This window comes from Dipteris shenzhenensis, chromosome 3 (genome assembly GCF_047967505.1).
Source record: "Dipteris shenzhenensis isolate YYH24624 ecotype China chromosome 3, Dip_SZ_1.0, whole genome shotgun sequence".
Lineage (NCBI taxonomy): Eukaryota > Viridiplantae > Streptophyta > Polypodiopsida > Gleicheniales > Dipteridaceae > Dipteris > Dipteris shenzhenensis.
Genome location: NC_141598.1, coordinates 29,893,823 through 29,909,580, shown reverse-complemented (window position 1 = coordinate 29,909,580; position 15,758 = coordinate 29,893,823). Strand labels below are relative to the sequence as shown.

Here is a 15,758-nt window from a genome sequence, read left to right as displayed (position 1 = left end):
CGAAACGTATCATCCTTTTTCTTCTTTAATATCACTGGCGAAGCAAAAGGTGAGAAACTTGGTTGAATCTGCCCCAACTTGAGGTATTCTTTTAGTTGTCTATGCACCTCCGCCTCTTTAATAAAACTCATTCTATAGGGAGGTCTATTTACAGGTTCTGCCCCCGGAATTAGTTCAATCTTATGTTGAACATTCCGCTCTGGATGTAACCCATAAGGTAGTTCATCCCTAAAACATTCAGAGAACTCCTCTGTTATGAGATTACCCAGCTTGGCCATCTCACCACTTTGCGTAACATCAGTGCTAGCCGAAGAATCATCAACCGGCTCTACCGATGCTGTGCAAAGGAATAAAAACTCTACTTGAGCTTTTCGGATTTCCATTACAGAAACCAACGGTCCCTGAGGTATATCTTTCTCACCTCGCAAGACATAAAGCACATCATTCATCTTGAATTGATATACATGTTTTTTCCAATCAATGGCTGGATTCTTCCTAGAATGCCACGCCATACCCAGGGCTATATCTACATGAGCAAGCTTGGTCATTTCAAAATCAAGCTTCTCAGCATAGTCCTAAATACGAAGCTCCAACTGGGTAACCCTTTGGTCCCATACTTCAGTTAAACTTCCGTCTGCCATCCTGACTGTATACGCATAGTCAGATGGACTTGTCTTTAATTTCAGCCTCTTCACGAGCTTGGAGTTAATCACATTGTGAGTTGACACCGAGTCAAACAACACAATGACATCATGATTGGCCACTTGCCCTTTCATTTTAATTAACTCCATATCATTAAAGGCTATATACCCCGTTGCTGCGGGCTTAGATAGGATGTTATCAGGTGCACTCGTCACTAGCTTAGCAACAGACACACATAACAAACAAGGTACTAACCTCTGAGAAGATCCCACTCGTTGAATCTGCATCTCTTCCGCTCTGGGACTTCCCTCCATCTCCACGTCGCACTCTGAGATCACCATCTCAGCCATTCGACGATCTTTGTTACGTGGACAATCCTTCCACTGATGAGGTTGAAGGCAACCAAAACATAAGCCTTCTCTCCTCGCTTTTTCCCTTTGTTCTGGGTTCAAGGGAGACTTAGACCAAGCCCGAGCTGCCATTGGGGTTACTTTCCTCTTCACTCCAATGGTGGTACTTGGTTTAGGAGTTTCAGCTGGTCTCGCCTGCTTGGCTTGACCACTCGGCTGTGAACCACTCCCTCTACTAGCCCACTTCTTCTTAAACCCAGATTTCTTCGGATACCCATACTGGGTTCCGACCTTGGGTTCCGACCTGTGCAAGCCCACTTGGCTTGCTGCCCTTGGCATCCTCATAGTTCAGGGCTATAGCTATTGCATCATCTAACGTGTTCGCGTACTTACCCCGAACTTCCATTTTTATTCGATCATTCAATCCAAATATGAAATCTTTCATTTCGATTGATTGAGGCAGGAGTTCGTCAACCTTCATTACACTCTCTCGAAACTTATCAGTGTATTCTGCCACTGATAAATTTTTGTAACGAAGGTTCCTATATTGATCCCAAGCTCGGGATGCTTCGTCAGGAGGTAAGAAGTGTTTCCTTAACTCTCTTTTAAACCCCTCCCAGGTAGTGGATGCTATACCATCTTTTTGTTGTTTAATCCACCACCGATCCGCTGGCTCACTAAACATGTGGGTGGCCTCATGGATCTTCTTAATGTCATTTCTGATTTCACAAATGGCGAACGCCTCGTCCCATTTGTGTAACCAGGTCTCAATGACATCGGAGCTACGGTCGTTCATCCGACCAGAATACTTTTCCGGTCTGTAATTGGTAATATTTGGCACTTTAGCCTTCCTAGGCTCGACCGTATGGACACTTGACTCCGGTTCCATTGGAGCCTTTCCCTTCTCCTCTCGAGAAGGTCTGGCAGACATACTATGTATCGCTCTCCTAAGTTTGGACTGCCCTGCATTGGCCTGTGATTGCTGCGCTAACAATTGTTGCAAGGCATCCTCCAGCAATGCAATCCTGCCAGATAAAGTATGAGCTACTGGGCGCGACCCCTGCTGGGTCGGCCAGACTCCTGATTCACCAGGGTCCCTCCCGGAAGCTCCTTCTTCTGCTTCCATTCTGTTCAATGGGTGTTTTGGTTTGTTTTGTTTTGGTTTGATTTTTTTTTTTTTAAATTTTAAAACCCACTAGAAAGCTGTATTTACAAGCTGACACAATTCAGTATACTAACAGTCTGACACAATTCCCTATACTAGGGAATTCCAGCAATCCCACATTCACACAGATCAAGCATTTAATACAGGCATATATCTCAGATGGTGCTTTTCCCTATACTAGGGAAATTCTTGCAAACTGACTCTGACTGAAGCACACAGGCATATTCTGTCCCTGCTACAACATTAAAGCCTCATGCATGCTGATCATTCACGTTATCCTGCCTATGAAAGTAGCGCATCACCCTACTAAATCGAGAAGAAGAAAAAAAAACAACACAAAACCAATGGAGATCGAAGAAAGCTCCCTGGTCAAGCCCTGCGCTTCTGCGCCCAATCTGCGTCCCAGACTGTCGCTGGATCGTAGCCCCAGTCACTGCTTACGAGCAGGTTGCTCGGCGCTGGAGAACTCAGAGCACACGTGTGCCAAATCAGCAAATCACGAGCTAGCCAACTTGATCTGCGCCACCTCTGCGTTCCAACGACGACTTAGAAGCCTCAACTTTCGTCCAATTTGTCCGTCGAGTTATTCGGCCAATTGGTCTCCCTGCTCACGAATTCCTGGCGTCAACGGAGGAGACGGCCAGATCCCGTGACTGTTGAAAAACACCCGTGCATCTCACGCCCACGCCAAATCTTGTCACACCTGCGCTCCACCAGCTTAGACGCCTGCGTGTCCCACTCCATGCACGTCACCTTTCCACGCCTGGCCTGAGCTTTCCATTGAGATTACGGGAGCGCCATCAATCACGAGCATCGTCAGTAGCTTCGTCGTCACGTCACCTCGCCACCTATCTCCAGGCTTGCTGTCCGTCGCTGCCTTATGGGACCCCCAAGCAACGACTCACAGCGGGAAGGTTGTCGACAAACCTTCCGTCCGTCATAGCGTAGCACCAACACTAGTCGTCGTCAACCACTCAGGCTGTCTAAGCCTGTACCTCGAATTCACGCCTCTCTTCTTCGTAGCCTTGAGCTCTGATACCAATTGTCAAGCACTATTATCTAATCTCTACTTCATATCACGGGAGCAGCACCATGAATCACCTCCCAGCCAAATCTTGCTGAGGCTGACGAGCAGACAGAGATATTCCGTTCAAAATCATACGTGAACAATTTCCTTCTCTTCCCTCTCTAGCCTCAACAAGCCCCCAATTCCCTAGATAGATCTAGATGCCACATGTCATCCATATAGGGCCTTCCTAATGCAACATTTCACCCCTCTCTTGGGATGCATTAAATTCTTTGCCCCTAGGCACAACCTTTGCATTAGGCCCTTGGCCTTAGATCTACCTAGTCTGGTGCTATCAGCCCTCACCTAGGACCTTGACATTAATTCCCTCCCGATCATTTACATGAAGCGCAAACAAATATATTACAAAGATGATCCTTTAAGGGAAATGTCGACTGATTCTTCCGAGGTCATGCTACCTCGGCTAGAGCGTAACATGACAGCCTCCTCAAAGCTATCCATATTCTTTAGCTCCACCTTCAGACGGAGGGTAGGCTCCAGACTAGCCACAAACCAGTCTCTCTTTATCATCTGCAGGGGTACTTCAGGAATCAAAGCCTCACACCATAGACTCCACAGTCTACCAAACTCTATCAGACACTGATCCACATCCTGACTATCCTTTTGCTGAATTTTGCACAACTCCTTTCATATTTCATTCGGACTCCTCACACGGATAAACTGTGCCAAGAAAGCAGCTCTGACCACACCATACTCAGGGTCATGCTGTTAAGCATTTCTGAAGGTGGTCACAAACATCTGTAACCATGCTTTTGCATCACCCTGTAAACAAAAGGTCAAGATCCGAGAAAGGATCTCTGGAGTTGCTCTATCCTTCATCAAGGCTGTAAACTCCATCTTTTCCAGAAACTTAGACACACTTTCATGCAGTAACCCCCAGAACTCTGGAAAGTCCTGTGCCATCTCTTTCAGCTCTTCAACACTACAACTGACTGCACAGCTTCACACTTGTAAACTGAAGTGCATAGTCCTCCGTGGAGGCACCAAAAAGATGATTGCATAAAAGATAGAGCACTATACTGCCTTTATAACTACTGCAACCTCTTCCATATACTCACCCCTACTCCAAACAGAAGGCACCACAATCTCTCTCAACCCAAATCCACCAACCCTCATCACCACACCCAGTAGACATCTTCAAACAATTCACCAACACACTACAGGAAGAGAAGAACCATATACAAAAGACAAACTTTATTCCAGTTCATATTCATTACATAAAACCAACCAATAGATTTCGTCAGGCATATCATCTTCTGCAAGCCACTCCACATCAGCTCACTCTTCATCTATTACAAACAACACCTGTGACCACATGCCATCATTCATCCATTTCTAAGTCTACATTCAAGACAAGATACATGATCTGTATGCTCTCTAAATTCTGATTTTTAGACCAGCCTTGCAAAATGTCAGACTAGCCCTCTTTTCCTCCTGTCTTCTCCACTGGAAGTTCTTCCAGACTAAGGCAAATGCTGCTGATTTGCTGCAGCCACTTAATCAGCTCAGAAAACACACTTTTCCTTCCTGTTTTAGCTCTGATTCACCTCAAAATCACTTCCCCAGGGCAGTAGCAATCACAACTATCAAAACAGTACTGAATTTCCTGATTTCCAGCAAGCATCCACCCTGAAAAGTCTCCTACTAGCACCCTCTTCTCAAAAAACAGCAACAGCCCACTTCTACTGGCAAAATCCAGTCAAAAACCAACCGTACATGCATTTTCCTACACCCAGGTAGTGAATTTCAGCAAATTGTTCCTCCTGGCAAAAACGTTTTTGCTTGTAGCTCTCAGTATCAGCAAAAAAACAGCACCCTGAACCTCTTCTTCAAGTCACCTACCTCCAGACAGCAATTCCAGTCCACTGGAATGCTTTTCTCCAGGTCGCCCTCCTCCCAGACACAGGAAACACCTATTCCAGAAATCGCCCTGCTTCTCTGCACCATGTAGCATCATATTTTGGCACTTCTTCACGATGAAATTGAAGCCCTCACTTGGGAACTGGCTGCCCACCACTCTCCTTCAGAGAAAACAGCACCCCTCTTCCAAAATTCACCTTTCCCGCGACAGAACTGATCTCCCAGCATGCCCTGCAGCACCAGCTCAGCATCCACAGCTCCAGCAAGTCACCTGCAGTCTTCACAGCTCCTCCAGGACCAACCAAGCAACCTCAAGAATGGCTCTCTCTGGCTCCCCAAAATCCCTCCGCGAGTTCCTCCCCTTATGGTTCTCCCTTGCGCGGTTCCCCAACGCTGCAGCCTCCTTTGATTGCCCATGATCCCTTTTTGAATTCTCCTGCAAGTTGTCACCTTCATCTATGTCCAGCTCGTCGACTAGAAGCATCCTTTCCTCATTTACGTAGCATGCATGCATGCTTTTCTTAAAATTAGCCACGTCACCTCATGTATCTTTTTTACCACTCCCAAGGATTCCCACAAATTCATACACCAAGGCACTTAAAGCACATATTCCAACCTTAGTCTCAAAGCACACCCTTTCACATAACCTTCTAGCAAAGCCTAAAGCTTGATTGCCACATATAACCACAAATCCATAACGCCCACACTGAGTCGATGAGTGCTCCCATGACTTTTCCACAATACGGAACATCACTCATGTACACGTGTACAAGTTGAGTTTGGGGTTTTCAAAAATCTTCACACAACGTCTGACTATCCGACTGCTCCTCGCCTGTTCCTTGCTCCTGTTGTTCCTTACCTTTATCCTGCTGTTGGTCTTCGCCTTTGTCCTGCTCGCCTTCTCCTTGTCCATGTTCCTGTTTCACTCCTTTTGTCCTGCTTGCCTTCTCTCTGCCCTCATTCCTCTTCTTTGTCCTGTTGCTCATCTTGCTCTTGCGGTTGCCCCTTACCTTGCTCAGCTTGATCTTGTTCATCTTGTCCACCTGCTCCCAAGGTCCTTGCCGCTCTTGTTGGTAGTGCACCTAGCCAAGGCACTCTCGTGAACATTAGTCTTTGATGGAGCATACATAGGTGGGGGCTGAGCTTGCAATGGGTTTGCCCCATGTTGACAGTGATGAAAGAAAAAGGGGAAGGACAGAGAGGGTGAAAGAAGGGCTCAAAAGACAACTATGATTTCCAAGAGATTCACTAACTATTCATATAAAGTCTTCCTCATCACAAAATTCCAAATGCAGGATGCACTCAGGGAGATCTTCTTCATTAAGACGAGTTATACCAGCCCATTCCTCATCTAACAAATGTAAAATCAAAGACCAGTAACAGCCATGAACTAATGACAACATTACTTCAACATGAAAACCCTCAAACAGAACTTGTCACGGCGGGGACGTGATTTTATGAACCGTGACTAACTTTGACTTAGGGGACTAGCCTAGGGGAAGCGACACTTCCCAGAAGTCCCTAGGTGCACACACTAGGCCTACTTGCTAGGGGCAAGGCAAGGTTTGGAGGGGTCTTAAAGTTAGGCCCAAGGAAACCAATGTTCCATTGGTTAGAAGGGTTAGGATTTAAGTGTGAGGGGCAAACCAATGTTTCATTGGTTTTGTGGGGTTAGAGATTTAATGAGGGGGCCACGTGGCAGCCCCTCATGCACACCTACCACCTTCCACTCCTTCCAAGGCTAAGGTACGTGATGTTTTTCTCACTTCTTGCTTCCTTGACACATTTCGAGATCGACTTTCCCCCACGTTTCTTGCTGTTGCACGCATTTCGAGGCAATCCGTACGGTTGTACGGATTGCAGGTGCTAATCCTAAGAAGGATGTATGGTTGCTTTGCTTGGAGTGGCACACACTTTTAGGCATCTTCAAGGCGATACGGGATAGTACGGTTGTCATGCACGCTTCCCAAGACGGGCTGTACGGATAGAACACTTGATTGGCACGTGAACCAAGGTGGCTGAATTGCATTAATTGCTGGCTGTACGGAAGAGGCACGCATCCCTAGGTTGTTTGTATGGACGATTGCACGCTCCCCGTGGTAGTTGGCGCTGATTTCGAGACTGTTGTATGGCTGTTTTCTGCATATTGTTCGAGGTGCACGCTTCCCTTAGCGGATCTTGCAGGCTGTGTTGATCTCTTTCTCCTCCTCCTGCCCGTGATCCTGATTCCAGCCCGTTATCTCCCTTCCTTCCCCTCTTCAAGCTGCCATTTCCTCCTGCTAGCCTGCACACTGGTGGATCTGTTGCCCGTGGAGGTTTTTTTGGACTGGATTGGAGCTCCTTGGAGCTGATCTGGAGCTGGATTGAAGTCGTTTGAAGCTGGTTTGAGTTCTCTTGTCACTATTCCTTTCACGTTGCATTTGTGGAATTTGGAAGCTTGTTATCACTCCATTTGTTGTTGGAAGCCCCTTTTAGCCATTCAGGTAGTGATTGGGCACCCAGTAACAGAGGGTGTAACCAGATTGGGGTCAAAGGGCAGTGTGTGGATTTTCTTCCTGTATTGTGGTCACTTGTTCAGTCTGAGATCTGTGTTGAAGCTTGATCACCCTGAGAGGCTTGTCAGTGGGTTGTGGGATTGCCAATCCTAGTTGAGTAAGTTGGATGCTTTGTGGAATGCTTGGACACCTTTACAGTGGTCGTGGACAATGGTGAATGCCTTAGCCTTGCCTTGGCACATGGGTACTAGTGTGTGCACTAGGATGTAATGCAAGTTATAGCCAAGGTTTGGATTGGACAGTGGAATTGCCCGTGGAGGTTTTTTTGGACTGGATTGGAGCTCCTTGGAGCTGATCTGGATTGAAGTCGTTTGAAGCTGGTTTGAGTTCTCTTGTCACTATTCCTTTCACGTTGCATTTGTGGAATTTGGAAGCTTGTTATCACTCCATTTGTTGTTGGAAGCCCCTCTTAGCCATTCAGGTAGTGATTGGGCACCCAGTAACAGAGGGTGTAACCAGATTGGGGTCAAAGGGCAGTGTGTGGATTTTCTTCCTGTATTGTGGTCACTTGTTCAGTCTGAGATCTGTGTTGAAGCTTGATCACCCTGAGAGGCTTGTCAGTGGGTTGTGGATTGCCAGTCCTAGTTGAGTAAGTTGGATGCTTTGTGGAATGCTTGGACACCTTTACAGTGGTTGTGGACAATGGTGAATGCCTTAGCCTTGCCTTGGCACATGGGTACTAGTGTGTGCACTAGGATGTAATGCAAGTTATAGCCAAGGTTTGGATTGGACAGTGGAATTGCCCGTGGGGCAGAGCACAAGGGTGAGCCCTTATTGTATGTACGAATCTCATTCTTAAAGAAATAAATAAATACCGGAAGGGTTGCCAAGTGTTTGGGCCAGTGTGGTGTCTTGTACTTGGTTTCATTGAGTAGGGGCACTCTAGCCTCCATCAAGTTATTCCTCAAATTTTTTTTAAAGTGGCATTTTTAAAGTTAAGTGGTTGGAAATGATGCAATGTGGCTGTGAATAATGAATATGCAATGTTAGTTATGGTCTACTGCCCTTTAGGAAACTGAAGGCCGGTTCCAGAACTCCAAGCACCTCCGGTCCTAGCAATGTGGAGCTCAAGGGATAGAGCATATGCATCAGGTATCCAGAGCACGAGGACTACATGCAATCTCACACAACAACTGACTGGAACCAAGCACACAAATACTCAGAAATCTCCATGATTCAGAATTTCCCAAGACCTTGACGATCTCATATCAGCCGCCCAAAACAGATGCCTTTGTCTCAGCTCATACATGAGCTTATATACACAAGTATAGATCCAAAACCTCGATTCAGCCACATAGGAATCTGTACAAAACTCCATACTTAGATCAATCAAAACTCTTGCGTAAACTCTGTGAGCAGATAGTGCAAGAAAGCTGTACTCACTGTCTTGTACACCATCGTAAATCTTTCCGTACAAACTCACGCCAATGAGCAGAGCAGCCTTGTGAGCAGATCGTACATCATTTGTGTGCAAGCGACAGACGTCTCCACACAGCTCCCATGTGCACAAATTGCAGCCAACGAATGGCTTTGTGATATCAGCACCTAGCGTAAAGAACTCCGTACAAACAACCCGTAAGCAAGCTATCTATCACATCGACCAGCCACAAGATCATAAAGCAGCTGCCAACTCCCACGACAGCCCACAACATGCACTCTCGATCTCTGCAAAACGTATTGTACGGAATGCTTCCCTTCATCCGTCGACGCTCACACACCCAAATAGGTTTTAGCCCGTTCTCTTTAACGCACCATCCATTCTCCAGGAATCGCAACTTATGTGCCATTGCCAACTCGCTCTCTAGAAGCTTGGAAATCTCCATCACGTAGCCACCTCGTTCAGCAGCGGACACCTCATGCTTGATTCAGCCGAGTATCAAGCCAGCTCGTCTACTAGAAGCTTTAAAGATTAGTTTTATGTAGCTACCTTGCATGCACATCCCTTAGCTTCCAAAGTTTCCAGCCACCTCACCACTTGCAATTTACCACTCTCCCTTTCCCTTTCCCCAAATCTTAGACCAAGGCAATTAATGCCCAAAATCCCAACCTTTGACACACCCTTTGCACATACACTTAAACTAGGCATTTAATGCATGCATGCCACACATGACATTACAACGAGACTACAACCACACATGCCCAAATGAATACTCAACCAATCAACACCGTAACATTGGTGACTGAATAGTATGCTCTGGAGTGCCTGGCATCCACATTGCATTTCATCACTTCCCACTGATATCCTTGCAAAACATATTCACATAAACTTGAAATATTTACATCAATTCATGGTAACTTGCAAAAGAGCTTCCTCTAAATCCGAAAGTCCCCTAACTAGCAGTTGTGCAGACCTAAGTGCCTACCCATATCTACATGGTGTACTAAAAAATAGGATACAAATTTTATCCCATCAACGGTTCGGAGTTGGTTCTCAAAAGCCTTTTCAAAAAGTGTGAACCAGTTCATATGAAGCTGGTCCTCTACTGCCATAATGACTTGGGCTACATATTGGGAGGGCACATACCCATTACTCTTCTTGAGCTCGATGAACTTGGACAAAAATCGATACGTCGTCTTCAGACCTTCATCCTTAGATATGTTGATGAGATAGCCCTCTGAAGACGAGTAATTGCTCGCCTCAAAGAACGCATCACAATGTTTAGCATCTGCCATCTTCTTGGGATCGGCGGACCGTTGCTTGCCCTTTGTAGGAGCTCTGAAGTAATCTTGACATGTGTGTCGTTAATGACGAGATTGTGATCGTTCTCGTTATATGAATCCAAGATCTTCTCAGCCAGCTCCTAGACGTCCTTCCAAGGTAGTTGAGCAAACTTGAGAATGCGATTCGCCGCAAGAATACCACAGTGAGAACATCATTGGAGAAGTCTTGAATGGGGTGCGGAGGAGAAACGCAAGAGTTGCGCTTCCGCTTCTGACAAGTCCGACGATTTGCCATCACGACAAAGATGACAAAGCTAGGCACAAAGAGAGAAGGTTGTGAGGGAAACTATAGTGATTGATTGGCTTGATGAGGACAAGAAGCTCAAAGGGATGGACGGAGGTGAAAGAATGAGAGCACAGAGTATTTGAGAGGTAGCTATGGGAGACGATGAAGATGATAATGATTGTGTATATTGAATTTGCAATTGGTATCGGTTTTGATCAGTGGAGCTTCTGATCAACTGTAGTCGTTCGGAATCTGCGACTGCAATGCTTGTCAAATCAGTAGTTCCATGGATCTCCCTTAATTTAGCATGATGTCTCAGCATGATAAGCCTTTAACGTTAATCATGCCACACGATGGCACATGAAGCTAGCTCGCACATTGGCTTGCGAAAAATTCACCAAGACATTGTCAACCGAGTGATTTACTTCCAAGTTCCCTATGTATGAAGAACTCGTTGTTCGGTATGGCTTAACTTTACTTCCATTCTATAACTCGAAAACACATTACCTTCGAGATCTGCGAGTTGCATTGTACCATTGTCATAAATTTCCACTAACTAATAGGGTCCATTCCATCCCAACTTAAAATTGGTTTTAATAGGCCCCAACTTAGCAGTATAGAGTAATACGATCATATCCTTCTTCAAATGCTTAGACACAATATGTCGGTAGTGCTTGGCTTTCCTTTTGTGCTGTATCACCGTCTATGACTAGGCAGCTCGGAGATGTATCTCATCCAAGTGGCTTAGTTGATCCAATCGTCCCTTGATTGCTTCTGGCTCACCCAAATGATACTCGATAACTACTCGGAACCACAAATTCTAAGGAACAACTGCTTCCTAACCAAAGGCCCAATGTAACTAAAAAACGTGTTTCGGGCAGTAGAAACGTGAAGAAACGTTTCTGTTCAAAACGTTTCTAAGAAACGTGGAAGTTTTTTTGCATTTTTAAAAATAAAAAATACACTATTTTTATTATTTATATAAAATACACGAAGTTTACACGTTTCTAGAAGAAACGCTTGTCAAAATCTCAAAATGTTTCTTGTGACACTGTAAAGGCCATACGAAAAGATGTGAGGTTGGTAGTTACCTTGTAAGCCGTTCTGTAAGCCCACAAAAGAGTATAACTTGATGTCCCATTCCCCCTTTAGCCAATTGTATTGTTTTGTGAGGATGAGCTTCAATGTTTTGTAAGTTGACTCGGCTTCACCATTACCACGAGCATAATAGTCCTTTTTAAGTACTTGCATTACATCATTGAGAAAATGTGCTTCCTGATCACTGACGAGTTGGAGAGGACATCCATACTGGTGTATAATATTTGCATACACAAATTTAGCTGTGCTTCGAGCTGAATTATCTCGGAGTGCCTTAGCTTCTGCCCACTTTGTAGCATAGTCAGTTTCAACGAGTACATACTTGTTTTGAGTGAACTTTGCAGGTTTAAAGGGCCCAACAAAATCCAAACCCCAACGTTGAAAGGCTTCCCAGGGCCTGGTGGGTTGCAAAGGCATAGATTGTTTAGCTAACAACCGTCCAGTGCGTTGGCACAAATAGCTGGAGAAAATCATTAAACCCCTCTAGACTGTCCTGCAACGACTGCATTAGTTTTTGACAGGAAGAGTAGTGAAACTAGACATCTCTCAAAAAATATCTTGACTGGGTGATGGGAGCTGATCAGTGTCTTCAATGAAATATTTTAAGCACAAATGATTCAGTGTATATGTATAGTATAATCTTGATTTGTTCTCCATAACTCAAGCTCTTTCGATGCATCTTCGTTATAGTATACAGGTGCATGTCATACCTTATTTCAAAAGATTGATGCTGCGACTTGCTGTTTTGTGTCTTTCAGATTACAGGAATGGCCTTTTCAGCTCTGGATCAAAATGTTCTGTATGTGCATGGGTTGGACTACGAGGTTCTCTTTTTTCCAGAAAGAAAGCTTGAATTTTTTCCTTTGTATCTGAGCTCGATATTTTTTCAGAGATAATTCCAGATAACTCATGTTAATCATTATGCAAATCAGCTACCTTGACCTGGCCAGTCTTTTGTTATAATATAGAACTCATTGTGATGCTTTCTTGCAAAGACCGTCTCAATAGAACTGCATTTTAGAGGTAGGCTTCCTCAGATTCCTTGAAGCAACTGACCAACCTCTAAAGGTAAATCTTTTTGAAGTGCATTGCAGTTATGCATACACTGGGGGCATATGTAGATATGTCTGGTAGAATCTATAGTTTGGGTGCTTGTGACCAGAAATTGAAAAGTCCATGGAACTGTGGAGTTGTAGTGTATTTTAAATGAGATTTCATCCATTCCCTGACTCAATTGCCATGTCTTTAGGTGAGTCTCTCCTCACCAATTCTGCATTTGTTTCATTCTGTCAGAACATTATGCAATGACGTTTCTGTGTATGGAAGGAAAAGAACTTGTGGACCGTGGTAAATAATTTCTAGCTTGATTTTGGAGGGTTGATATGACGTGTGTAAAAAGCAGGTGATCTGTGGCCAGTGGAATGGAGTCAATGATAGCAAAAGGCAGTGCTTTGCTTTTCGTGGTGATTCTAGGTGGCTTGGATTTAATAAGGTATTCCCTGTTTTGTTCCTGAGCCATCAAAGAAAAATGGGCTAATCTATGCATTGTGAAATGACTGTATCTGGAGATAAACTGGTTGAGAAGAGGACCTGGAATTTGAGTGTATGCGCAATGTTTGCTGACGCTCAAACCTTCACAGTGTTCCTATTCAGATGTATTTGCTGGATGGTGCGAAGCTGGGAGTATCTTTGCAGGTGAAGCAGTATCAGATTGAATTACACAATCAAGAGGAAGCATTACCTGTCACTGCAAATGCTTTTGCATTTCTTGCTTGCTTCTGATTATTCATTACCTGTATAGTTTCAGCATTTTTTTGCTAAAAAAGGCTCCAATTTTGTTTATCTTCTGCAAAACATGTAGCCTGCAAGAGAGATTTGGAATATATATCAAGTCTTTCAAAGCGTCCTGGCTTTGGAATTTGTATACAGAACCTGCCCAAGAGCATTGTCAACTGTAACTGTCTTCAAAACTTGGAATGAAGTCTCTGAGGTAATCAAAGTGGAGCAATGGCATGCACCACTCTCACATGATGTTCTAGACTTAATAGGAAATTTTCCAAGATTTAAATTTTCATTACCTTTCATTTATTGACATTTTTGAAAATTACCTGGCTTGCACCTGCAAATTGTAAATCCTCGATAAAGATGTAAATAAGTGAGCACAGTCATTACATTTAAACCACAACAAATGATGAATCTGCTAAGCCTGATAATAGAGAAGTATCCTTTCTAGGTTCAAGGTTTTTAAAAACTCATTGTAGATTTCCTATGCTATTATTTACACCGTAGTTTATATGCTTAAGCAATATATTTCCGCACAAATTATGTTGTGTTTTTCCCTCTGGAAAACATCTTTCTATGAAGGTGGAAAATAACTTTGGTTGCCCAAGTGTCAGGGTATGGCGTGAGTAATGTACCATTAAAGATGAAGAAAAACAACAATATTCCTTTCAGGGTTGCATATTGATCATGGTGCTCAATGCAGCCTGAGGAAGTGCCTAGCTGAAAAGAAAAGGGGGCTAGGCAAGAGGGGAGTTAATGCCATAAGATGCCTCTCACTCATGGAGGATCTGAAGTCCTGAGTCACAAGTCTGGAGAATGTTATATCAAACTTAAGCTACTTTGGAGGCATGTTTCGTTATGTGACAGATGTGCGTGACTGGAATATTGGTACTAATAGCCAGAGGAAGCATGCCTTAAAGATATGCCAGTCTCCATCATCTTCCATATGATGGCTTAGGAGGTGTATGTTTAGGACATGGTCCTGACATAGTTCATATTCTCTTTGTAAATGTTCCAGGCCTAAGATTACCCTTTATAGCCTCTAGAGTAAGCCACCTCACCCAGCTAAGTTAAGAATGGTGACAATTTTGCAATCCTCTACATTGATCCGAGCCATTGGATAGTCAGTCACATATCTATCTCCTATTTTCATCATTATAGTCTACCGAGATGTTCTAGACGGATAATTCCAGAGAAATAAGTGATGTGCCTCAGCCATTGAGTCTCTTAAAGTATAATCCAAATGTTTTGTCATTGCCATGCTAAGCTTTGGAACTGAATGCATAAACGAATCTATGACTAAGAAGTTCAAGGGAGCACACAAAGGATTCTTGGGAGGCCAAGCTGCCCATGCGGATCCCATTGAATCTAGAAATGTGTCTTCAGACTCCCTGAAAGATAGGCTGTATACTCCTATTGTATCTTTTGATTCCCATCCAAAGATGTCCCAGATCTCAATAATGGGTAAAGGTAAATTGTATGCAAATTCTATAGTGAAAATATTATGTGCAAAATCTATTGATAAATGATTTAATTTTGTATTCTGCCCCATCAAAACATAAGTGATTTGTTATACACTGGAGTACATTTTTAGACCTTTCTGAGCTTTAAGTATTTTAACAATGGGGCATGATACATTTTTTAGACCTTAAAATGATTCTAACCCATCACAAAAAAACATAAGATGTTAGCATAGACAATGCTTGCATAGATCTTCAACTTATTCTCTCCCCCATTAGAAAACCTACATGTTTTTGATGGGTTGGAATAAAATTTGAGACTTATGTAAGCAATTGATAGGTAATCATGCAAGTATTCTTCAGTATACAATGTATCTTTTTGCCCACTTTCTAGAGAATGTACTGTTCTTTGCATCTAAGAACATTAGCGTAGATTTGCCAACCATGTGCATGATTTAGTAGTGCATTCAACACGAGAGTGAAAATAATGGTTTTTGAAACTAAGAATGCTTGTGAAATACATTCAAATGGCTCAGAAACTTCACTAGCAGGAGTAAAAGAACATTGCATATTTAAATGGATGGAAATCATAGTTAAACACCATTTGATTTTATATTATTTGAAGGTTGGCTTTTTTTATTTTGGAGTGCATCATGCTTGGAGGCTTGTCTAGGTTCTCATTCCTTGAAAGCTATAACTACTTTTGGTTGAAGAATTTAATATTTTCTTGTGCTATCTTGAATCCGTGAGACTTCTCCCTAGTAGGCTCTTCATTTTCCAAGCTCAAATTGAGCTCTTTGTTTTGTGACGTA

General features: G+C 43.6%; 1 protein-coding gene across 4 annotated transcripts in view; it reads left to right on the top strand.

The window, feature by feature from the left end:
- The window catches only part of LOC147903638 (uncharacterized), a 143,107-nt gene extending 129,249 nt beyond the window's left edge, over positions 1-13,858 (top strand). For 2 of the 4 annotated variants that reach the window (XM_087372898.1, XM_087372897.1), the window contains exons 10-12: positions 12,463-12,528; positions 13,107-13,196; positions 13,358-13,858. In XM_087372898.1, coding sequence (XP_087229024.1) covers positions 12,463-12,528; positions 13,107-13,196; positions 13,358-13,486 — 285 coding nt within the window. In that variant the 3' untranslated portion in view covers positions 13,487-13,858. Of the gene's footprint in view, positions 1-12,462; positions 12,529-13,106; positions 13,197-13,344 lie in introns of all 4 variants that reach the window. The other 2 variants (XM_087372900.1, XM_087372899.1) reach the window with 1 other exon arrangement.
- The last annotated feature ends 1,900 nt before the right edge of the window (positions 13,859-15,758 follow it).